Source organism: Saccopteryx leptura, chromosome 2 (assembly GCF_036850995.1).
Source record: "Saccopteryx leptura isolate mSacLep1 chromosome 2, mSacLep1_pri_phased_curated, whole genome shotgun sequence".
NCBI classification, from domain to species: Eukaryota; Metazoa; Chordata; class Mammalia; order Chiroptera; family Emballonuridae; genus Saccopteryx; species Saccopteryx leptura.
In genome coordinates, this window is record NC_089504.1 from 186,052,818 (window position 1) to 186,076,773 (window position 23,956).

General features: G+C 43.7%; 1 protein-coding gene across 10 annotated transcripts in view; it reads left to right on the forward strand.

Moving 5' to 3' along the window:
- Positions 1-23,956, forward strand: part of RBMS2 (RNA binding motif single stranded interacting protein 2) — a 90,289-nt gene that overhangs the window by 42,738 nt on the left and 23,595 nt on the right. For 9 of the 10 annotated variants that reach the window (XM_066369830.1, XM_066369826.1, XM_066369825.1 and 6 more), the window contains 4 exons: positions 8,061-8,227; positions 14,275-14,333; positions 17,281-17,372; positions 20,020-20,177. In XM_066369830.1, the coding sequence (XP_066225927.1) occupies positions 8,085-8,227; positions 14,275-14,333; positions 17,281-17,372; positions 20,020-20,177 (452 nt within the window). In that variant the 5' untranslated portion in view covers positions 8,061-8,084. The remainder of the gene's footprint in view (positions 1-8,060; positions 8,228-14,274; positions 14,334-17,280; positions 17,373-20,019; positions 20,178-23,956) is intronic. The other variant, XM_066369827.1, reaches the window with a different exon arrangement.

Sequence of the window (23,956 nt, forward strand, 5' to 3'; positions counted from 1 at the left end):
CTTCCTTTCTGATTTGAATGCCTTTGTTTTTCTTGCTAAATTGCTATAGTTATGACTTCTAGTACTGTGTTCAATAGAACTGGTCAGAGTGGGAACCCTGTCTTGTTCATGATCTTAAAAGCTTTCAGGCCTAGACCGGTTAGCTCAGTCAGTTAAGAATGTTTTGTCCCAAGCCCTGGCCGGTTGGCTCAGTGGTAGAGCGTCGGCCTGGCGTGCAGAAGTCCCGGGTTCGATTCCCGGCCAGGGCACACAGGAGAAGCGCCCATCTGCTTCTCCACCCCTCCCCCTCTCCTTCCTCTCTGTCTCTCTTCCCCTCCCGCAGCGAGGCTCCATTGGAGTAAAGATGGCCCAGGCGCTGAGAATGGCTCCTTGGCCTCTGCCCCAGGCGCTAGAGTGGCTCTGGTCGCAGCAGAGTAACGCCCCGGAGGGGCAGAGCATCGCCCCCTGGTGGGTGTGCCGGGTGGATCCCGGTCGGGCGCATGCGGGAGTCTGTCTGACTGTCTCTCCCCGTTTCCAGCTTCAGAAAAAATACAAAAAAAAAAAAAAAAGAATGTTGTCCCGAAACAACAAGGTTTGTGGGTTCCATCCCTGGTCAAGGCACACATGGGAATCAGACAGGGAATTCACGACTGAGTAGAACAACAAATGAATGCTTCTCTTCTCTTTCTTCTCTCTCTTCCTTCCTCTCTCTGTCTCTCTAAAATAAATAAATAAATAAATAAATAAATAAATAAATAAATAAATAAATAAACAAGCCCTAGCCAGATAGCTTGGTTGATTGGAGTTTTGTTGTGGAGGTTGCTAGTTTGATTTCGTGGTGAGGGCACATACATGAACAGCTCAATGTTCCTGTCTCTTTCTCTATCCCTGACTCTCTCAAAAAAGGTAAAAAGGAAAAAAAAGAAGGAAAGAAAGAAAGAAAAAGCTTTCAGCTTTTCATCATTGATTATGGTGTTGGCTGTGGATTTATCATATGTGGCCTTTATTATGTTGAGGTATGCTCCTTCTATACCCAATTTGTTGAGCATATTTATCATGAAAGGATGTTAAATATTGTCCATTGTTTTTTCTGCATCTATTGAAATGATCATGTTTTTTGTCTTTCAAATTTATTAATGTGCATCATACTTATTGTGTATGTTGTACCATCCTTGCATCTATGGATAAATTTGACTTGATCATGGTGTATGATCCTTTTAATATGCTGTTAATTTTATTTTGGGAGAGAGAGAAAAAGGAAGAGAGATAGAAGCATCAACTCCACTTAATGGATCTGCTTGATTGCTTCTCATCTGTGCCTTGACCAGGGATCGAGCCAGTAACCCAGGGATTGAGCCAGCAACCTCAGGTTCAAGCCAGTGACCCTGGGATTGAGCTGGCAACCTCAGGTTTCAAAAGGGCAACCTTGGGATAAAGCCAGCAACCCCAGGCTCGAGCCAGTGACCTGCGCTTTCAAAGCAGTGACCTCAGCATTCTGGGTCAACACTCTATCCACTGTACCACCACTGGTTAGGCAATGTGCTGTTGATTTTTTAAATTTATATATTGATTTAGAGAAAGAGGAAGGGAGGGAGAGAGAGAGAAACATTGATTTGTTGCTTGACTCATCCTTGCATTCACTGGTTATTGGTTCCTGCATGTGCCCTGACTAGGGATCAAACCTACAAATTTGGTGTATTGGGATGACACTCTAAATAACTGGGCTACCCACCAGAGTTGTTGATTTTTTTTTCCCTAGGATTTGGTTGAGAATTTTTTCATCTGTATTCATCAGGGATTTTGGTCTGTTGTGGGTTTTTTTAGTGTCTTTATCTGGCCTTGGTATTAGGGTAATGCTGGCCTCATAAAATGAGTTTGGGAGTATTCCTTCCTCTTCAGTTTTTTGGAAGCATTTGAGAAGAATTTATGTTTATTCTCTTTTATATGTTTAATAGAATTTCAAAAGTCTTCGGTCCTGGGCATTTTTTTTTGTTGGGAAGTGTTTGATTGCTGATTCTTTCTCCTTACTTGTTATTTGTTTGTTCAGATTTTCCTTTTCTTTTTATGATTAAAAGTTGGTAGGTTGTATGTTTCTAGGAATTTATCCATTTCTTTTAGACTGTCCAATTTAGTAATGTATAATTGTTCATAGCAATCTCTTGTGATCCTTTGTATTTCTGTGGTATCTGTTGTAATGCTTTCTCTTTCACTGTAATTTTGAATCCTCTCTTTTTCTTGGTAAGTCTAGCCAAATTTGTCAATTTTGTTTATCTTTATTTTTGTTTATTTTTAGTAAGAGAGAGAGAAATATAAGAAGGGAGAGAGATGAAAAGCATCAACTCATAGTGGCGGCACCTTAGTTGTTCATTGATTGCTTCTCATATGTGCCTTGACCAGGGGGCTACAGCTGAGCCAGTGACCCCTTGCTGAAGCCAGTGACCTTGGGCTCAAGCAAGCAACCTTGGGCTTCAAGCCAGTGCCAATGACCTTTAGGCTCAAGCCAGTGACCATGGGATCATTGACATGATCATTGACATGATCCCATGGTCAGGCCAGCAACCACACGCTCAAGCCAGATGAGTCCGTGCCCAGCTGGTGATCTCGGGGTTTTGAACCTGGGACATCAGCATTTCAGGTCAACGCTCTATTTACTGCACCACCACAGATCAAGCTGTTTATCTTAAAAACAAACAAACAAAAAACACTTAGTATTATTGATCTTTTGGTTTTTTTATTCTCTATTTTATTTATTTCTGCTCTAATCTTTATTTTTCCTGTTAACCTTGGGCTTAATTTATTCTTCTTATAATTCCTTGAGGTTGTTTATTTGAGCTTTTTTTTCTCTTAATGTAGACATTTATTGCTATAAAACTGCTTCTGCTGCATCTCATAAGTTTTGATATGCTGTGTTTTCATTTTTGTTTGTTTCACAATATTTTTTTATTTCGCTTTTGACCCACAGGTTGTTCAAGAGTGTGCTGTTTAATTTCTACATATTTGTGAATTTTCAAGTTTTCCTCTATTTCTAGGTTTATACCATCTTTGTCAGAAAAGAAATTTGGTATAATTTCAGTATTTTTAAATTTATTGAAACTTGTTGGGCTCTATCCTAGAAAATGTTCTGTGTACACTTGAGAAGAATGTATATTCTGTAGCTTTTGGATGGAATTTTCTGTTAGGTCCATTTGGTTAAAGTATAGTTCAAGCCTGACCAGGCAGTGGCGCAGCGGATAGACAGTCAGACTGGGACTCTGAGGACCCAGGTTCGAGATCCCGAGGTCACCAGCTTGAGCACAGGCTCATCTGGTTTGAGCAAAGCTCACCAGCCTGAGCCCAAGGTTGCTGGCTCTAGCAAGGGGTCACTCGGTCTGCTGTAGCCCCCTGGTCAAGGCACATATGAGAAATTAATCAATGAACAACTAAGGAGCCACAACAAAGAATTGATGTTTTTCATCTCTCTCCCTTCCTGTCTGTCTGTCCCTATCTGTCCCTCTCTCTGACTCTCTCTGTCTTTGCCACAAAAAAACAACAAAAAAACATTTTGTAAGTCTATAGCTGTCATAGTTAGTGATTCCTCTGATTCATCTGGACAAAGTAAACTGAAAACCTTCCAGAAGGGAGTCACCATCCTGTATGCCATTAAGAACATTCATGATTTATAGGAAGAGTCAAAATATGAACATTAACAGGAGTTTGGTAGAAGTTGATTCCAACACTCATGATGACTTTGAGGGGTTTAAGACATCAGTAGAGGAAGTAACTATAGATTTGGTGGCAAAAGCAAGAGAACTAGAATTAGTAGAGCTCAGTGTTGTGACTGAATCACTACACTTTCATGATAAAACAAAGGAGGAGTTGCTTTTTAAGGATGAGCAAAGAGAGTGGTGTTTTGAGATGGAATCCACTCCCAGTAAAGAAGGGAAGATTATTGAAATGACAACAAGAGATTTAGAATATTTCATAAACTTAGTTAATAAAGCAACAGCTGAGTTTGAAAGGATTGACTCTATTTTTGAAAGACGTTCCACTGTGGTTTAAATGCTATCAAACAGGCCTGACTGGTGGTGGCGCAGTGGATAGAGCATCGACCTAGGACGCTGAGGTCCCAGGATCAAAAATCCAAGGTTGTTGGCTTAAGTCCAAGGTTGCTGACTTGAGCAAGGGGTCACTGGCTCGGTTTGAGTCCCCTCTTTCCCTTGTCAAGGCATATATAAAAAGCAATCAATGAACAACTAAAGAGATGCAACTATGAGTTGATGCTTCTCAACTCTCTCCCTTCCTGTCTCTTTCTAAAAAAAAAAAAAAAAAAAAAAAAGCTATCAACCACATCACGGACTGGTGGCTGAAAACCACTGCTATAGAGAAATCGTTCATGAAAAGAATGGTCAGTCAATGTAGTGAATTTCATTGTCTTATTTTAAGAAATTAAGAAATTGGCTCAGCCATCCCAACTTGCAGCAACTACCACCCTAATCAGTCTGAAGCCATCAACACTGAGGCAAAACCTTCTCACTAGCGAAATATTAGGACTCGCTGAGGGCTCAAATGAAGCTTAGCATTTTTTTTTTTTTGTATTTTCTGAAGTTGGAAACGGGAAGGCAGTCAGACAGACTCCCGCATGCGCCCGACCAGGATCCACCCAACATGCCCACCAGGGGGCGATGCTCTGCCCATCTGGGGCATTGCTCTGTTGCAACCAGAGCCATTCTAGCGCCTGAGGCAGAGGCCATGGAGCCATCCTCAGTGCCTGCGCCAACTTTGCTCCAATGGAGCCTTGGCTGCAGGAGGGGAAGAGAGAGACAGAGAGGAAGGAGAGGGGGAAGGGTGGAGAAGGAGATGGGCGCTTCTCCTGTGTGCCCTGGCCGGGAATCGAACCCGGGACTCCCGCACGCCAGGCCAATGCTCTACCACTGAGCCAACCAGCCAGGGCCAAAGCTTAGCATTTTTTAGTAATATTTTTAAATTTTTTTTTTTTTTTTTCATTTTTCTGAAGCTGGAAACAGGGAGAGACAGTCAGACAGACTCCCGCATGCGCCCGACCAGGATCCACCCGGCACGCCCACCATGGGGCTACGCTCTGCCCACCAGGGGGCGATGCTCTGCCCATCCTGGGCGTCGCCATATTGCGACCAGAGCCACTCTAGCGCCTGAGGAAGAGGCCAAGAGCCATCCCCAGCGCCCGGGCCATTTTTGCTCCAATGGAGCCTTGGCTGCGGGAGGGGAAGAGAGAGACAGAGAGGAAAGCGCGGCGGAGGGGTGGAGAAGCAAATGGGCGCTTCTCCTGTGTGCCCTGGCCGGGAATCAAACCCCGGTCCTCCGCACGCTAGGCCGACGCTCTACCACTGAGCCAACCGGCCTTTAAAAATTTTTTTAAGACTTTATTCATTTTATAGAGACAGCTATATATAATATATAGATAGATAGATAGAGAGAGAGACAGAGAGACAGACAGAATGGAGGAGAAGCAGGAAGCATCAACTCCCATATGTGCCTTGACCAGACAAGCCCAGGATTTTGAACTGGCGACCTCAGTGTTCCAGGTCAATGCTTAGTCTACTGTGCCACCACAGGTCAGGCCTAGCAATATTTTTAAGTTAAGGTATGTACAGTAATGATTGAAAAGATTTTTTATTGATTGATTTTAGCGCAAGAGGGAAGAAGAAAGAGAGAGAAACATCGATTGGTTGTTCTATGTACCTATGCATTCATTGGTTGATTCTTGTATGTGCCCTAACTAAAGATTGAACCCGCAACCTTGGCATGTCAGGATGACACTCTAACCAACTGAACTACCTAGCCAAGGCCCAGGACATGATTTTTTTTAGACATAATGCTATTGCTTACTTTATAGACTACCGTATAGTGGAAACATAACTTTACGTACACTGGGAAACCAAAAATTTTGTATGACATTTTTTTATTGTAATACTTGCTTTATTGCAATAGTCTAGATCTGAATGAACCCATAATATCTCTGAGGCATACAGATAAAGATAAGGAAATACCTGCTTTAACATGTTTTAGCCCAAGTAAAGATTTTTATTTTGAAGTTTGCTAAAGGTCAGAGGCATGACATATAAGAGATATATTTCACATTAATTAAGATTCTTGCCTGACCAGGCGGTGGCACAGTGGATAGAGCGTTGGACTGGGATGCCGAGGACCCAGGTTCGAGACCCCAAGGTCACCAGCTTGAGCGCGGGCTCATCTGGTTTGAGCAAAAGCTCACCAGCTTGGACCCAAGGTCGCTGGCTCGAGCAAGGGGTTAATTGGTCTGCTGAAGGCCCGTGGTCAAGGCACATATGAGAAAGCAATCAATGAACAACTAAGGTGTCACAATGCGCAACGAAAAACTAATGATTGATGCTTCTCATCTCTCCATTCCTGTCTGTCTGTCCCTGTCTATCCCTCTCTCTGACTCTCTGTCTCTGGGGAAAAAAAAAAAAGAAAAAAGATTCTTTGCCTGACCTGTAGAGGTGCAGTGGATAAAGCATAGACCTGGAATGCTGAGCTTGCTAGTTCCAAACCCCAAGCTTCTCTGGTCAAGGCACATATGGGAATTGATGCTTCCTGCTTCTCCCCACTTCTCTCTCTCTCTCTCCTCTCTAAGAATGATGAATAAAATAAAATAAAATAAAATAAAATAAAATAAAATAAAAAGATTCTTTGAGGGGGGAGATTTTCCCTCTTTGATATTTATGGTTTTCTTTTTTTCTTTTTTCTTTTTTTTTTTGTATTTTTTCGAAGCTGGAAACGGGAAGGCAGTCAGACAGACTCCCACATGCGCCCGACCAGGATCCACCCGGCATGCCTACCAAGGTGCAATGCTCTGCCCATCTGGGGCATTGCTCTGCCGCAATCAGAGCCATTCTAGCACCTGAGGCAGAGGCCACAGAGCCATCCTCAGCGCCTGGGCCAACTTTGCTCCAGTGGAGCCTCGGCTCCAGGAGGGGAAGTGAGAGACAGAAAGAAAGGAGAGGGGGAGAGGTGGAGAAGCAGATGGGCGCTTCTCCTGTGTGCCCTGGCGGGAATCGAACCCGGGACTCCTGCACGCCAGGCCGACGCTCTACCACTGAGCCAACCAGCCAGGGCCTGGTTTTCTTTTTTTCTGTTACTAATCCAGTTCCTCACCACCACCACCACCATCAGCCAAGAGAGAGAGACCTGAGATGAAAGTAGCAAAACATATTTATTGTAAAGTAATTCCAAATAAATTTATACTATCAAGTACTTTGAGCCATGGGAGAACTAGAATATGATTGTGATATAGTAAAATATACTATAGAATAGGTAATTTTACAAATTGAGAGTATTATGAACCAAAAGTAAACACTAAAAGTCTGCTTAGAGCATAAGGATATAAAATATGCCATGAAGGAATGGACCCATGTTCCAGCCAACCTGATATTCTGTTGTCTCTAATAGAAGTACCTAAAAGTGTTTAGCAGAGTCTGGTTGCCTGTCTTGGTATCAGTGGTGGGAGATTAGAAGTGCTTCACCATGATCCAGATTTCTTGACCATATTATATCTATTTTAAATTTATTTAAACTTTTAAAACTTATAAATAACTTATAGTCAACTAAACCCTTAATACCATTATAAAAACTTATATTTTTTACAAAATGACATGGTAATTAGTATTTTATTTTATTTGTCTAAATTTACGATAATTTTCAAGCTCTTGCATGCATTTTGCAGTTCTCACATTCTACAGCTTTGTGAATAATCTATGTTCAACTCATTTATACCTTAATGATTGAATAATTTTTTTATTATTTCCTCTTCATCATTTTTGAATGGAACCTAGATTTTATTAGTCTTGTCTCATGACACAGTTTACTTAAGAGGAATACATTATGTTCTCTAGCATCTGTATGATAAAAACATTCCAAAGATAGGTAAGACAATTATGTATTTACTTATTCTATGGTAGACAGGAATTTCCTTTAGTGTTTTTTTTTTTACTTTCCTATTGAGTTCATTGCTGAAATCATTCTTTCTAAGGGGCCAGGATCTTTCTCACTGCCCAACATCTAATTATATAACCCTTTGACCTTCTGTTCCTCATGTCTTCTTGCAGCCATATGTGTCATTGTCTCAGCAGATGGCTCCACCTAGTCCAAGCAACAGTACTGTTAACAGCAGCAGTGGGAGCAATGGAAATGACCAGCTGAGCAAAACCAACCTTTACATCCGGGGATTGCAACCAGGCACTACTGACCAGGACCTTGTCAAGTTGTGTCAGTCGTAAGTTGGGGTATGTGTGGGTAGGCTTCCAGGGACAGTATAGATTTGGTGATGCTGGCTTCTTCCCAGATACTCTTATCCTGAAATGCAATATTATTTTGTTTCTACCCCATAGTCATAAAGTTTCTCAGTAGCCCCTCTTAAAGAAATTCTACCTGCTACTAATATATAAAACCTTTGTGTTTCTATGAGGAAAGCCGGGATAAGGCTGGCCTTTAAAGCCTAGTAAATAATTTTGTTTCTAGCAGGTATCTAGAATTGATGGTCTTAGTGGAAAGATTCCTATCCTTACACCTTGAATAGAAATGTTTGGTGTCTCCAAAGGTATTGATTAGAAGGCAGTGAGAGCCAGCTGTAGGTAGGAATATAAAAAAGTGGGACTGGCCAGTTGAATTATATACTTATGAGAGTTTCTGCTACTAGAGAGATTCTCAGTAAACCAAAGGAGCCCTCAAATTAGTGGATAAAGGACCTGATCTGTGGTGGCGCAGGGGATAAAGTGTTGACCTGGAATGCTGAGGTCACCAGTTCAAAACCCTGGGCTTGCCGGGTCAAGGCACAAACGAGAAGCAACTACTATGAGCTGATGCTTCTGGTTTCTTCCCCAGCCCTCCTTCTCTCTTTCCTTTCTCTAAAAAAAAGGAAGTCAAAGAATAAAATATTTTTTCTCCCTTCCTGTCTGTCTGTCCCTCTCTCTCTCTCTAAAAAAAAAAATAAAATAAAATTAGTGGATAAAGAAGAAAGTGGAAAAAGAGGCTGTCACTTTGCTTCTACCCTCTAAAGACTTTTGGGGCTTTCCTGAGTAGATTTGAGTCATGAGGTGGCGATTACAACTGTAGAATTAACCCAGTTAAGAATGCTGGAAAAATTGCAAGTGTGCAGAAATGCCAGCTCATTTCCTTTTGGCAGAAAAATATGTTTTAAATAATATCATTGGGGGAATTATTAGAGGAAGAAGTCTGGGGGTGGGATGGAGACATTAATGAGAAAAAGGAAAATTGAATTTGGGTAAGTGAATGTTTGAAAGAGCAAAACTGGCATCATAGATTATGTAAATTTACCATTTTTTAAGAGTATGGAAAAATGTATAAATTGTAAGTGTGAACACACCCTTATTGTTACCAGATCAAGAAACAGAACATTAGCAACTCTTCAGAAGCCTACTTCTCAGTTACTCTATCTTTCCTACCCTCAAAATATCTTCTTGAGTATGAATAATGCTGCCACAAACTTGTACATGTTTTTTGGTGCATTTATGATGGGTTTATACCTAGGAGTAAAATTGCTGGTTAACAGGATGTGCATTTGTTCAGCTTTTGTTGATACTGCTAAACAATTTTCTGAAGTGGTTAAACTAATTCAAACTCCCACAACAATGTACATAAGTTCCAATGTTCCAAATCCTGGAAAGGCAGAACATTTTGCCCTCAAATTATAGTTGTATGAGGCATCAGATGGACTCAATAAATCCCTTACTCTTCTGACGCGGTACTTTTCAGGCTGCACAGACTGCATCTCTAAAGGCTATGTGTATGTATAAAACTGGTTCCTTTACTTCAGCTTTCCTTGCTAAAAAATATTTAAATGGAATTTAGTCTAGGAATAGTAATATTTGGGGAAATGGAAATTGGCATGAATGTTGGTTTATGAGGGGAAAGAATATCATATCAGTCTAGTTCCTTAATTTCTGCACCTTGTGGGTCTTGTTCTAAACATTATGTACTATAAAAAAAATCTTCTCACTCCACAAGACAGAAAAAACTCAATTCTACAACACTATGCTTTCAAAACATTCATGTCACCCTTTCCAACAGTTCCTTACCTTCTGCTATGTCTGAAGGAATGAAAATAGTCAGGGTCAGCATGGGGGATGGAAGTACGGAGTGCAAAAGGGGAGCTGTGGAGAAGTAAGAACCACACAGGGAAAGAGTACGTGCTAGATGAGTTTTGATGAAAGAGAGGCTGAGCCAAGCAGGTAAGTAGAACACTCATGGATGGTTTGAGCTGGGCTGGGAGTTTAGGCCTTTCTAGGAATGGTGTTTCCCATGCGTGGAAGGACTTCCTGCCTTTGTCCCAATTGTCTCTCTCTGGGTTGTAGGGTAAGTAAAAATTGCTGGATCCTAAATGCTGGCAGGGGAGAAGGAGAGGCATGGAGTCTGGCACTGGAACTCATGGTTCTCTTGGAGGAGGAAGCAGCAGCGAGCGACTCCCCTGCTGCCGCCAGCTGCTGTGGAAATTCTGAGCTCAAAGTCTCAGGCTGCTCAGATCACAGCCAGCTCCGCCCTGGGGCCTTGTTAGGATAGCAGCATGCATGCATGTCCTCTGGCCTAGTCTCTTGCAGCTTTTCCTTTGCCTTAATTTGGGAAAGAATCCAAGTATGTAGCCCTGAAGAGCTAGGATCACCACTTCCTTTCCCCCAACCCCCATTTTAATGTGTTCTTTTCCCAGCCTTCAGGGCGTTGTTTAGCTGGTTCTTTCTAATCTCTTGGGAGCCAAAAGCCCCACTGAAAAAGTCAGTCAGAGATCTCCAAGGAGCAAAACAAATACATCAGTCATTCTATGCTTTTTAGGTATGAGAAGAGTGATAGAAAAAAAATGCTACTTTGGGGTATTGGTCTTAAATTCAGCCCCTGCCAAATGTTTTCATTTAAATCTGACTTTGTTAGTGATATCTGTTCTGTCTCTTTAATATTTTCACCTTCCTGGAATGGAATATAATCCCTGACCTGTGATACACCATTGCTCAAGTTTGGGGAACTCCACATGGCTTTGCTGCCCATGTATAATTTTCAAAAAGTTGAAAACCATACCTGACCTGTGGTGGTGCAGTGGATAAAGTGTTGACCTGGAACGCTGAGGTCACTGGTTCAAAATCCCAGGCTTACATGGTCAAGGCACATATGGGAGTTGATGCTTCCTGCTCCTCCCCTACCTTCTCTTTCTCTCTCTTCTCTCTAAAGTGAATAATTTAAAAAAAAAAAAGGAGAAATAGCTTTGTTTTTAGCCCTGGCTGGTTGGCTCAGTGGTAGAGCATTGCCCCAGTGTGTGGAAGCAACATCTGCTTCTTCACCCCAACTCCTTCTTTTCTCTCTCTCTCTCTCTCTCTCTCTCTCTCTCTCTCTTCCTCTCCCACAGCCATTGGCTCAAATGAGCAAGTTGGCCCCAGGTGCTGAGCATGGCCTCACCTCAGGTGCAAAAATAGCTCTGTTGCCCAAGCAACAGAGCAGTGGCCCCAGATGGGCAGAGCTTCTCCCCACAGGAGGCTTGCCGGGCGGATGCTGGTTGGGGTGCATGTGGGAGTCTGTCTGTCTGTCTGCTACCTGCCTCTCACTAAATTAAAAAAAAAACAAAACATGATTGCCATACAAATATAGGTGAACACACGCCAAAGATTTATTCTACTCATTAATGAGGGAACAAGCAAGATGATAAAATGGGTTCAAAGAGCATTTGAGGGACTATTTATAGGTTGTAAGGCTGGTGGCTGTGGCCATACAGATTCACATTGCATTCAGGCAGATGGTAAAGGAACTGTGGAGCCAGAAAATGGGGAGCCATACCAGTTTATTGGAGTCTCACAAAGACAGGCAAGCCAAAAGAAAGAAAAGAAAAAGAACAAAGGAAAACCTGCTTTTTACAGTGGAGAGCAAGGAATCAGGAAACAAATCCCTTTTCTCTCTCTGCGTTGATGAGCAAACAGACTGGTGGGGGGGGGGGGCTTCTCCGGCAAACAGTAGCAAAAGGGGGCCCCTCCCAATGGCAGCGGGCAATCTGCAATCTACAGTCTGCCATCCTGAGGCGAGCACCTGCAGCCTTACATAGACTCTTCACATGAGGTGCTGCCCTGGGCTCCTGCACCAATCAGGCAAAGTGCACATGAGCAAGCCTAACACACTTGTTTGCCTAATATAGGTACTGAAAAAAGAATGTTGGAATAAGATTGCTAGGTTACATACAAAACTGGTTCATATCCTAAGGAACAATAAAACATCAACGAATAATCCAGTAGATTATCTTTTCTACTGGACAGAAATTATTTGTATTTCAACTGGATAAAAATCTACAAGTTAATATGGATCTGCACAAAGACTGGGCCCTAATCAGCAGTATTTAGTAAGTGAAACAAAGAAACAACTTGCTAGATAATGAAATCTACCTTAAATGAGCACCTTTCAGACAATATTCCAGAATGACATTAAAAGGATATACAATCCTCATTTTGCCTTATTATCAAATTTTGTATAATTTTCTTAGCACTGCTGTGCCCAGTCTCCTTATACACTTAGATCTTGACAATGACAAATAGAAATCTTGCCCTCGTTGGATAGCTCAGTTGGTTAATTACACCAAAGTTGCAGGTTGCAAGACTCAATACCCAAGGTTGAGGTTCGATACCCAATCAGAGCACATAAAACATCAACCAGTGAATGCATAAATAAGTAGAGCAACAAATCAATCTCTCTCTCTCTCTCTCTCCCCCTTCCCCCCCCTTTTTTTTTCTCTCTCTCTCTCAAATTCAATATATTAAAAAAAGAAATAGAAGTCTTAGAATACAGTAAAATAAGAGAGTTATTTGCAGATTAAAGTTGAGGTCCCTTGAATATAACAATAATAGTAATTAAGAATTTTTTTTATTTATTTTTATTTATTTATTTATTTTTTTACAGAGACAGAGAGTGAGTCAGAGAGAGGGATAGACAGGGACGGAGAGAGATGAGAAGCATCAATCATTAGTTTTTCATTGCGCGTTGCAACACCTTAGTTGTTCATTGATTGCTTTCTCATATGTGCCTTGACCACCGGCCTTCAGCAGACTAAGTAACCCCTTGCTGGAGCCAGAGACCTTGGGTTCAAACTGGGGGGCTTTTCCTCAAACCAGATGAGCCTGCACTCAAGCTGGCAACCTCGGGGTCTCGAACCCAGGTCCTCTGCATCCCAGTCCGACGCTCTATCCACTGCGCCACCGCCTGGTCAGGCAGTAATTAAGAATTTTTAAGTGTTCACCATGTGGTAGGCATTAATGCTTTATATTCACAAACTCATGTCATATTCCCAACAATCTTATTTCTGTTTATAGGAGTTGAGACTGAGGACCAGACAGGTTAAGTGACTTGTCTGAGATTACACATGGCTACAAAGTGACAGAACCAGGATTTGAACAAAAGAAATTTGGTTCAGGTTGGCCTTCAATCAGGGGGCCAGTGGAGGGGTAGGGAATGGGGTGTCAAAGGAGAAAAACGTCTACATGTTTTTCATAGGAGGAATGAAAAACCTCTCTGTTCAAAAGAAGATAAGTAATATCAAGGACTAATTTTAGTCCTCAGGTAATTCCAGCCAAAGCTCTGTCCTTACACATTCTGCTATGTCTGTCACCAAGCTTCTTTTCCAAAAAGATAGTAATCTCTTTCCAACTAGTATCTGAGTATTTGTTGAAGAAGAATAGAGAAATGTATTGGACTACTGTTACCTTATTTCTTGTAGGCACCTTTGGGGATTAGGTTCATATGATAAACATGACATTTTCTTTCTTTAAAAAAAATTTTTTTTCTTCTTTTCCAAGTAAGAGGAAGGGAGATAGATAGACTCCTGCATGCACGCTGACTGAGATTCATCTGGCAACTGCCACCTGGGGCTGATGCTCTGCCCATCTGGGGCATACCTGCAATCAAGCTATGTTTAGTGCCTGAGGGAGGCTCCATGGAGCCATCCTCAGTACCCAGGACCAATTGTGCTTGAATCAACCAAACCATGGCTGTGGGAGGAGAAAAGAGAGTAAGAGAAAGGGGAGAGGTGGAGAAGCAGATAGTTGCTTCTCCTGTGTGCCTTGACCGGAAATTGTACCTGGGACTTCCACACGCCAAGCTACTCTCTACCACTGCACCAACTGGCCAGGGCAACATGACATTTTCAGTTCATCTCTTTAGTTGTTTTTATTAAGGTTTGGGTAGATCAGTTGTCCAAGAGGGAGGGAAGAAAGGACATGGATTCATCCAGATATCTAAATCTTTGTTGTTTTCTAAATTCCTTTGCATTTTCTCCTCCCTTAGATATGGCAAGATTGTCTCCACTAGGGCCATACTGGACAAGACCACAAACAAATGCAAAGGTGAGAAAAGGGCTGTCTTTGGTGGCAAAGAACAGCTGTGAGTGATCCCATCCCTTCTCTCTGCCCTTTACTTCTGAGAATTCCTAGTACCCAAGGCCAGAGAGAAATCTCAAAGGTTTGCAGGTTTAAAAGACTAGCAAATAGGCCTTGGCCAGTTGGCTCAGTGGATAGAGCATTGGCCCAGCATGTGGACATTCTGAGTTCTAGCCCCAGTCAGGGCACACATGCTTCTGTACCCCTTTTATTCCTACTTCTCTGTCTCTTCCCTTCTCACAGCCAGCGGCTCGATTGATTCATACCATGGCCCAGGGCACTGAGAATAGCTCAGTTGGTTCAAGCGTCAGCCTCAGATGCTGAGAATAACTCAGTTGGTACCAGCATCGGCCCCAGATGGATGTTGCCAGGTGGATCTCAGTCGGAGCACATGCTGAAGTCTATCTCCTTTTCTCTCACTTAAAAAAAAGAAAGACTAACAGATTCTTTGGTGACCTGATAGCTAGAGCTGCAAATGCTATTTGGGGACCCAAGGCTAGAAGTCTGCACAAAGAGTTTTGGAGTGCCTTGGGCTTATTTTGGACCACATGTTTCCCTGAACTGGATGATGGGTATGTGTAGGTGAGATGATCTCTCCTTAGCAAAGCATTATAAATGTTTTTCGGTGGTGGTGGAGTGGCTGACTTGGTAGGTATTATTTTGTGAAGATTGATAGTTCTGTTGGGGTTTTGGGCAGTTTTAGGTGAAGTTGTAAGAGTTAAAGGAGGGGGAAAGTATGTAGGTTAGGGTGAGGAAAGGCTTCTTTCAGCAGGTGGCTGATTATCTTTAATAAAGAGATTGTATTCCCTATATGCCTAGTGTTTCTGGGGTGTGGCTAGAAGAGAGGAAAGGTGTTTTTTAGAAGTGTGATGGGCCTGACCTGTGGTGGCTCAGTGGATAAAGCATCAACCTTGAACACTGAGGTCACCAGTTTGAAACCCCAGGTTTGCTTTGCCAAGAGAAGCAACTACTACAAGTGAATGATTACTGCTCTTCTCCTCCCCCACCTTTCTCTTTCTCTTCTTTCTAAAATCAATAAATAAAATCTTTTTTTTTTTTCATTTTTCTGAAGCTGGAAACAGGGAGAGACAGTCAGACAGACTCCCGCATGCGCCCGACCGGGATCCACCCGGCACGCCCACCAGGGGCGATGCTCTGCCCATCCTGGGCGTCGCCATGTTGCGACCAGAGCCACTCCAGCGCCTGAGGCAGAGGCCACAGAGCCATCCCCAGCGCCCGGGCCATCTTTGCTCCAATGGAGCCTTGGCTGCGGGAGGGGAAGAGAGAGACAGAGAGGAAAGCGCGGCGGAGGGGTGGAGAAGCAAATGGGCGCTTCTCCTGTGTGCCCTGGCCGGGAATCGAACCCGGGTCCTCCGCACGCTAGGCCGACGCTCTACCGCTGAGCCAACCGGCCAGGGCTAAAATCTTTTTTTAAAAAGCATGGCCTGGCCTGACCGGGCGGTGGCGCAGTGGATAGAGCATCGGACTGGGATGTGAAGACCCAGGTTCGAGACCCCAAGGTCACCAGCTTGAGCAAGAGCTCATCTGGTTTGAGCAAAAGCTCACCAGCTTGAGCCCATGGTCGCTGGCTCGAGCAAGGGGTTACTTGATCTGCTGAAGGCCCGCGGTCAAGGCACATATGAGAAAGCGATCAATGAACAATTAAGGTATTGCAACGCGCAACGAAAAACTAATGATTGGTGCTTCTCATCTCTCTCCATTCCTATCTGTCTGTTCCTGTCTATCCCTCTCTCTGACTCTCTGTCTCTGTAAAATAAAAAAAATTAAAAAAAAGTAACCAGATGAAGAAATTAAGCTGCCCTATGCAAAAAGAAAAAAAGAAAAGAAAACAAACAAACAAAAAAACGTGGCCTGACTACATGGGTGTGCCAGGCGGGGATGCAGTGGATAGAGTATCGTCTTGAGTCACAGAGGACCCAGGTTCGAAACCCCAAGGTCGCCAGCTTGAGCACGGGCTCACCAGCTTGAGCGCAGCGTTGCTGACTTAAGCATGGGATCATAGTCATGACCCCATGGTCGCTGGCTTGAGCAAGGGGTCACTGGCTCAGCTGTAGCCCAGCAGTCAAGGCACACATGAGAAAGCAATCAATGAACAACTAAGGTGCTGCAACGAAGAATTGATGCTTCTCATCTCTCTCCCTTCCTGTCTCTCTGTCCCTACCTGTCCCTCTCTCTGTCTCTCTTCCTAAAAAAAAAAAAAGTGTGGTGGGTGCTGTAGATGATCAGAATAGTCTAGTTTCTGAAATCTTAGATTTCTTTAAGAGGAAGGGGAACATCAAGGACATCCCCAAGGACCTTATTGCCTTTGGCATTCTTAACTTCATTATTTATTTATATTTTTGTTATTATATGAGAGGAGGGGAGGTGGAGAGACAGTCTCCTGCATGCGCCCTTACCATGATCCACCTGGCAAGCCTACTAGGGGGCGATGCTCTGCCCATCTGGGTACCTGAGGCCGAGGCTGTGGAGCCACCCTCAGCACCTGGGGCCAACTCGCTCAAACCTCTTGAGCCGTGGCTGCGGATGGGGGGCTGGGGAAGGGTAATAAGAGAGAAAGGAGGGGGAGGAGTGGAGAAGCAGATGGTCAATGATCACTTCTTTTGTGTGCCCTGACCAGAAATTGAACCCTGGACTTCCAGACGCCAGGCTGACACTCTACCGCTGAGCAAACTGGCCTGGGCCAGTGTTCTTAACTTTAAAGTAGACCAGATCTCACAGGGTTTGAGGAGCACACGAATAATCCCCTGAAACTTCTTAATTTCTCTTTCTCCCTACTATGAATCATATTTCTCCTATTCCATGAATCATAACTCTTCCTCTGTCTCCTGAAAAGCCTGGGCCTCCTGCCTCCCTTACACCCCTCCCTCCCAGTGATGCTGTTTCCCTGTTCCAGGCTATGGCTTTGTGGACTTTGACAGTCCTTCAGCTGCACAGAAAGCTGTAACGGCACTGAAAGCCAGTGGTATACAGGCACAGATGGCAAAGGTAAGGTTACTACCCCATGTCTTTTCCTCTGAGGGATTGTGATTAGCAACAAAAGTCCAATTCCAAGTTTTCCAGAAGGTATAAGAACCATGAAGTTGATGGGTAGAGGCTATCTGCAGTGCTCTTTGACTATATCTGGCCAGAGACAGCTTGGACAGGGCACCCATTTTGCATCCCTTGGCTGTTGGAGGAACATGGTATTTAAAATCTGTGGCAACCTGACCAGGCGGTGGCACAGTGGATAGAGCATCCAACTGGGACGCGGTGGACCCAGGTTCGAGACCCCGAGATCGCCAACTTGAGCGCGGGCTCATCAGGTTTGAGCAGGTCTGCCGTAGCCCCCCGGTCAAGGCACATAAGAGAAATCAATCAATGAACAACTAAGGAACCACAACGAAAAATTGATGTTTCTCATCTTTCTCCCCTCCTGTCTGTCTGTCCTTGTCTCTGACTCTCTCTGTCTTTGCCACACACACACACACACACACACACACACACACACACACACACAAATCTGTGGCAGGGGGCTCTGTCAACTTTTTTTTCTCATTAAGTATTAGAAGCAGGCAAGAGAGTCAGGAGTCTTTTACCTTCCTCTTGCTGTTTCCCCACCCCCAACCCTTCCCTACCAGACAGCTGGTAGTAGTTTTGTAGCCAGTTGTGCATCTCAGAAGTTGAGAACAATGCTCTCCACCTCCCAGCACTGTTGAGGGGTGGTTGTTGTTGTTGGTGGTGGTGGTTATGTGTTTGGGGTGAGGAGAGGGACACCACAGCAGGGAAGGAAATCTTCCCTCCTTCTCACATCTGTCTCTAGCTTTTATTTTCATCTACACTCTAGAAGTGTAGGATTTCTCTCCCTTCTTCTCTTAGGTGGGATTGCCCTTGGCCTTTCTGAAGTCCTTGTGAATACTCTGTGTAGAGCGAATAAGGCAGATCTGCCAGCCACCTTTTTCTATAAAGATGAAAGAAAAGGAAGCCCTCAAGGGAAAGGCAGAAGAGGAATTAAAGTTGCTGGTGACCCACTATCTAGGGCAATTTGACTGCTTAAATTCTTAAAAATATAGCTATGGGCCATGGCCGGTTGGCTCAGCGGTAGAGCGTCGGCCTGGCATGCAGGGGACCTGGGTTCGATTCCCGGCCAGGGCACATAGGAGAAGCGCCCATTTGCTTCTCCACCCCCACCCCCTCCTTCCTCTCTGTCTCTCTCTTCCCCTCCCGCAGCCAAGGCTCCATTGGAGCAAAGATGGCCCGGGCGCTGGGGATGGCTCCTTGGCCTCTGTCCCAGGCGCTAGAGTGGCTCTGGTCGCGGCAGAGCGACGCCCCGGAGGAGCAGAGCATCGCCTCCTGGTGGGCGTGCCGGGTGGATCCCGGTCGGGCGCATGCGGGAGTCTGTCTGACTGTCTCTCTCCGTTTCCAGCTTCCCGAGCGGTGGCGCATACAGCGTCAAAATGGGGTGTGGAGGACCCAGGTTTGAGACCCCGAGCTCGCCAGCTTGAGCATGGGCTCATCTGGTTTGAGCAAAGCTCACCAGCTTGAGTCCAAGGTCCCTGGCTTGAGCAAGGGGTTACTCGATCTGCTGTAGCCCCATGGTCAAGGCACATATGAGAAAGCAATCAATGAACAACTAAGGAGCCGCAACAAAGAATTGATGTTTCTCGTCTCTCTCCCTTCCTGTCTGTCTGTCCCTATCTGTCCCTCTCTCTGACTCTTTCTACCTGTGCCACAAAATAATAATAATAATAATAATAAAATAAAATAAATATATATAGCTATGGAAAGTTTTAGCCTTTGTATACATTCTGCCCACTGGAAGGGCTTTCTTCTTTCCATGGAAAAGCCCTGACAGTGGGAATTTAGGAGTCTCCAGAGTTCCTGTGAGACTAGAGCTTTCAGAGTTCCCTGGTGACCCAGTGAGCTGTGCACGTGGCCCTTAGTACAGCCACCAGCACATTGCCTTCCCGCTTTCCCCGTCTCCCTTGTTTCTCCTGCTTTCCTTCCATCAGGGAGTGAACAGGCATTTCTACTCGGAGGAGTCTGCTGTGGCTGGAAAAGGGGGGAGGGAGGATTACTCAAAACAATCCAGCCAGGGAACTAGGCAATCCAAGAGAACCTGGCCTCTGGGACAGGCTGTTGGGGGAGGAGGGACTGTACTGGCCTAGTTTTTAAAGAAACAGCCAAAACTTTATCAGTGACTTTAATTATGGTTGTGTACAGTACTAGTTATATTAAATCTGCTTTTTATTTTTATTTGTTTATTTTTTGTCTGGACAGTAGTGGGATTGGTATTTGTTACAAATTGTTAAGATTCTCTTTGTTGCCTGACCTGTGGTGGCGCAGTGGATAAAGTATTGACCTGGAATGCTGAGGTCACAGGTTCAAAACTCTAGGCTTGCTAGTCAAGGTACATAAGGGAAACAACTACTATAAGTTGATGCTTCCTGCTCCTCCCCGCCCCCTCCCCCCCTCTCCTCCCTCTCTCTCTCCTTTCTGTGAAAAGATCATTAAATAAATCTCTGAAAAAAAAGATTCTCTTTGTGCAGGATCCTTCCTGCTATCTCTTTTCTGAGATGTCATTTTTTGGAGGACTGCTGATGGTGGGAAAGGGTTAAGAGATCTGAGCTTCATTTTCTCTCTTTTATTTTCATAGCAACAGGAGCAGGACCCCACAAATTTATACATATCAAACCTCCCACTGTCAATGGATGAGCAAGAACTGGAGGGAATGCTGAAGCCCTTTGGCCAAGTTATCTCCACTCGAATTCTTCGAGACACTAGTGGGACCAGCAGAGGGGTTGGCTTTGCAAGGTGAGGGATGCCTAGAATGGGAAATGATGAAGTTAATAAAAAATGTCACTTAGAGGCTCGCCAAAAAATCTGTGCCCCCCAACTATTGGCCAAAAGTACTTGACAGTAGCCCTGTCTGGGTAGCTCAGTTGGTTGGAGCATCATCCCAATGCTCCAGGGTTGTAGGTTTGATCCCAGTTGAAGTACGTGCAGGAGTTTATCAATAAATGCATAAAATTAGTGGAGCAACAGGTCAATGTTTCTTTCCCTCTCTTTCTTTAAAGTCAATAAATTAAAAAAGATTTTTTTTAAGTACTTGACAGTAAATCCAAAGTTCATTTAATTATAGGTCACAGTTCCATTTGCCTTCAAATCTTTATTCTTTCCACACTACTTCCTGCTACTCTGGCCTTTGCTCCTTTGATCCAGAGCTAACCAGAATGAAATAATTCTTTATCTTCTTACATACTGCTCACAAAAATTAAGGGATATTTCATGGTCCTAGCCGGTTGGCTCAGTGGTAGAGCGTCGGCCTGGTGTGCAGGAGTCCCGGGTTCGATTCCCGGCCAGGGCACACAGGAGAAGCGCCCATCTGCTTCTCCACCCCTCCCCCTCTCCTTCCTCTCTGTCTCTCTCTTTCCCTCCTGCAGTCAAGGCTCCACTGGAGCAAAGTTGACCCGGGTGCTGAGGATGGCTCTATGGCCTCTGCCCCAGGCACTAGAATGGCTCTGGTTGCAACAGAGCCCTACCCCAGATGGGCAGAGCTTCGCCCCCTGGTGGGTGTGCAGGGTGGATCCCGGTCGGCGCATGCGGGAGTCTGTCTGACTGCCTCCCCGTTTCCGGCTTCAGAAAAAATAAAAATAAAAAATTAAGGGATATTTCAGCAATAAAAAAGGCAACATTTGATTTTTTTATTATTATTAAACAAGAACATCAAAAAGCAAATGACAAGTCAAAGAAAGTTGTTTGGTTATGCAAATGAGATGCAAAACCAACTTTTATTGCACTGGTGCAAATGCACTATACAAAAGGCTAAAAGTACTGGAGTATCTGCATGTTCCCTGATCACCTAATTTTTGTAAGCAGTGTAGTTATTGAGTAGTTTCTCATCGTATTATCTCATTTAATCATTACTACAACTCTGGGAAATATTAATTAACTTATTTTATAGATAAGGAAAACAAAGTTCCCAATATGAAGTGATTTGTTCAAGTTGTCACAGGAGTGGGTGATAGCAGCAGAGCCCTAATCCTTCTGGCATTAAGATCAGTTAGGAGGAGCCTGACCAGGCAGTGGCGCAGTGGATAGAGCATCGGCCTGGGATGCTGAGGACCCAGGTTTGAAACCCTGAGGTCATCAGCTTGAGTGTGGGGTTGCCATCTTGAGCATGGGATCATAGACATGACCCCATGATCGCTGGCTTGATCCCAAAGGTCACTGGCTTGAAGCCCAAGGTCACTGGCTTCAGTGATGGGTCACTGGCTTAGCTGAAGCCCCTGGGTCAGGCACATATCAGAAAGCAATCAGTGAACAACTAAGGTGCTACAATCATGAATTGATGCTTCTCATCTCTCCCTTCTTGTCTGTCTGTCTCTCTCTCTCTGGCAAAAAAAAAAAAAAAAAAGATCAGTTAGGAGGAAGTGGAAGATTTGGTTTATCTTTTTAGGTTCTTTGAGAGACTTAGATTCTAGAACCACCTCTGCCACTAACTGCCCATGTGATATCAGAAAAGCAAACAACAAGTCAAAGAAAGTTGTTTGGTTATGCAAATGAGATGCAAAACCAATTTTTATTTCATTGGTGAAAATGCACTATACAAAAGGCTGAAAGTATAGCCTTTATGGCTTGAGCAAGGGGTCACTTGCTCTGCTGTAGCCCCCTGGTCTCTGACATTTATGAGTCCTGGTTGACTCTGGAGGTTGATGTAGATGTTCCCTACAACTTCCGAGCTCTCTAGGGTGCCCTCTTTAGCTCAGGTGTCATTGTTGTAGGGCATCAGCTCACGCTGTCCCATTTAAGGAATGGTTCTTTTATTTAAGATTTTGTTTGAAAGGAGAATCTGTTGTTTGTTTCCTTTTTATTGAATTTATTGGGGTGACTCTTGTTTTTTTAAAGTTTAATACTACTGGACTTTTTGTTTTATCTTTTTCTTTTTAAAGGTTTTATTTATTAATTTTAGAAAGAGGAGAGAGAAAGATGGGGGAGGGGGAGGAGCAGGAAGCATCAACTCATAGTAGCTGCTTCTTGTATGTGCCTTGATTGGGCAAGCTTGGGGTTTTGAACTGGCAACCTCAGCATTCCAGGTGGATGCTTTATCCACTGCTCCACCACAGGGCAGGCTATTTTATAATATCTGTCTGGTCCAAAAACACTTCCTTACTCTGGAGTGTTTCAAACCTTGGGAAAGAGAACTAGGGCTTCTCTAGCCAACTCTGTCTTGGTAGTAGCACCTGTTGGCAATCCCCAGTAGAACTAAAAGAGTTCGCAGGCTTGTGGTCATCAAACGTCTTTGCTCCTACACTCTAAAAGCCGAGGTTCCCAACCTGTTTCAGATCATGCACTGTAGTTGTCTTCTTATTTTTTTTCCCAAGACCAAAAACAAAAACAAAAACAACCCCACCCAGAAAACAAACAACAACAAAAAACTTAACAGTTCAATTTATTGAGTAATTAAATGGTCTAAACAACTCAAAAGGTGTTCATATTTTAATTTTGTAGCTTTTTTGAGAAATACATTGAGAGAGGAAATACTTTTATTTCATCCATAAATAACTATGCTTACTAATGGGATGTGTACCTGTTGGAGACTGCACAGCTTCACAAACCTTGAAATCAGATTGGACACTTAGATCCTCATTTCCTGTCACACATTGGTTTTCTTATGGTCCTTGTTTTTATCACTGCAACCGTTAAAAAACCAGCTTTGCCTGACCAGGCGGTGGCGCAGTGGATAGAGCGTCAGACTGGGATGCGGAGGACCCAGGTTCGAGACCCCAAGGTAGCCAGCTTGAGCGTGGACTCGTGCTTTGAGCAAAAAGCTCACCAGCTTGGACCGAAGGTCGCTGGCTCGAGCAAGGGGTTATTCAGTCTGCTGAAGGCCCGCAATCAAGGCACATATGAGAAAGCAATCAATGAACAACTAAGGTGTCACAATGCGCAACGAAAAACTGATGATTGATGCTTCTCATCTCTCTCTGTTCCTGTCTGTCTGTCCCTATCTATCCCCTCTCTGACTCTCTCTGTCCCTGTAAAAAAAAAACAACAAAAAACCAGCTTTGCCAAAATGCAATATTAAAAGAGAGAGTTGTAGGGTAATCTGTTGTTGAAATGGTGGACTATTTAGAGTTAGTTTTCCACACAGGTGTTGCTGTATTTTCTTTAGAAAGTTAAAACATTCTTTGCTGTGCTTCTGCAAGTACACACAATGACCCAAGTGTCTCAGAGCCCCGTTTGGGAACTGTAGCTTTGAAGACTCAAAAACTATGAAAGTTCTTGCATGTATCTACATTAATAACTATAATTTTTCTTCATATATTTTGGTTCTTGCTAAGTATGATTTCCACCAAATTATAAACATTAAATCAAACTGTCATATCATTTTTCAGTGTATCCAAATGAGGTCATAGTAACTTGATACACGAAATCATTTATTCTGAAAACACATAGGACATTTTATTTTATTTTATTTTATTTTTGACAGAGACAGAGAGTCAGAGAGAGGGACAGACAGGGACAAACAGACATGAAGGGGGAGAGATGAGAAGCATCAATTTTTTGTTGCAGCTCCTTAGTTGTTCATT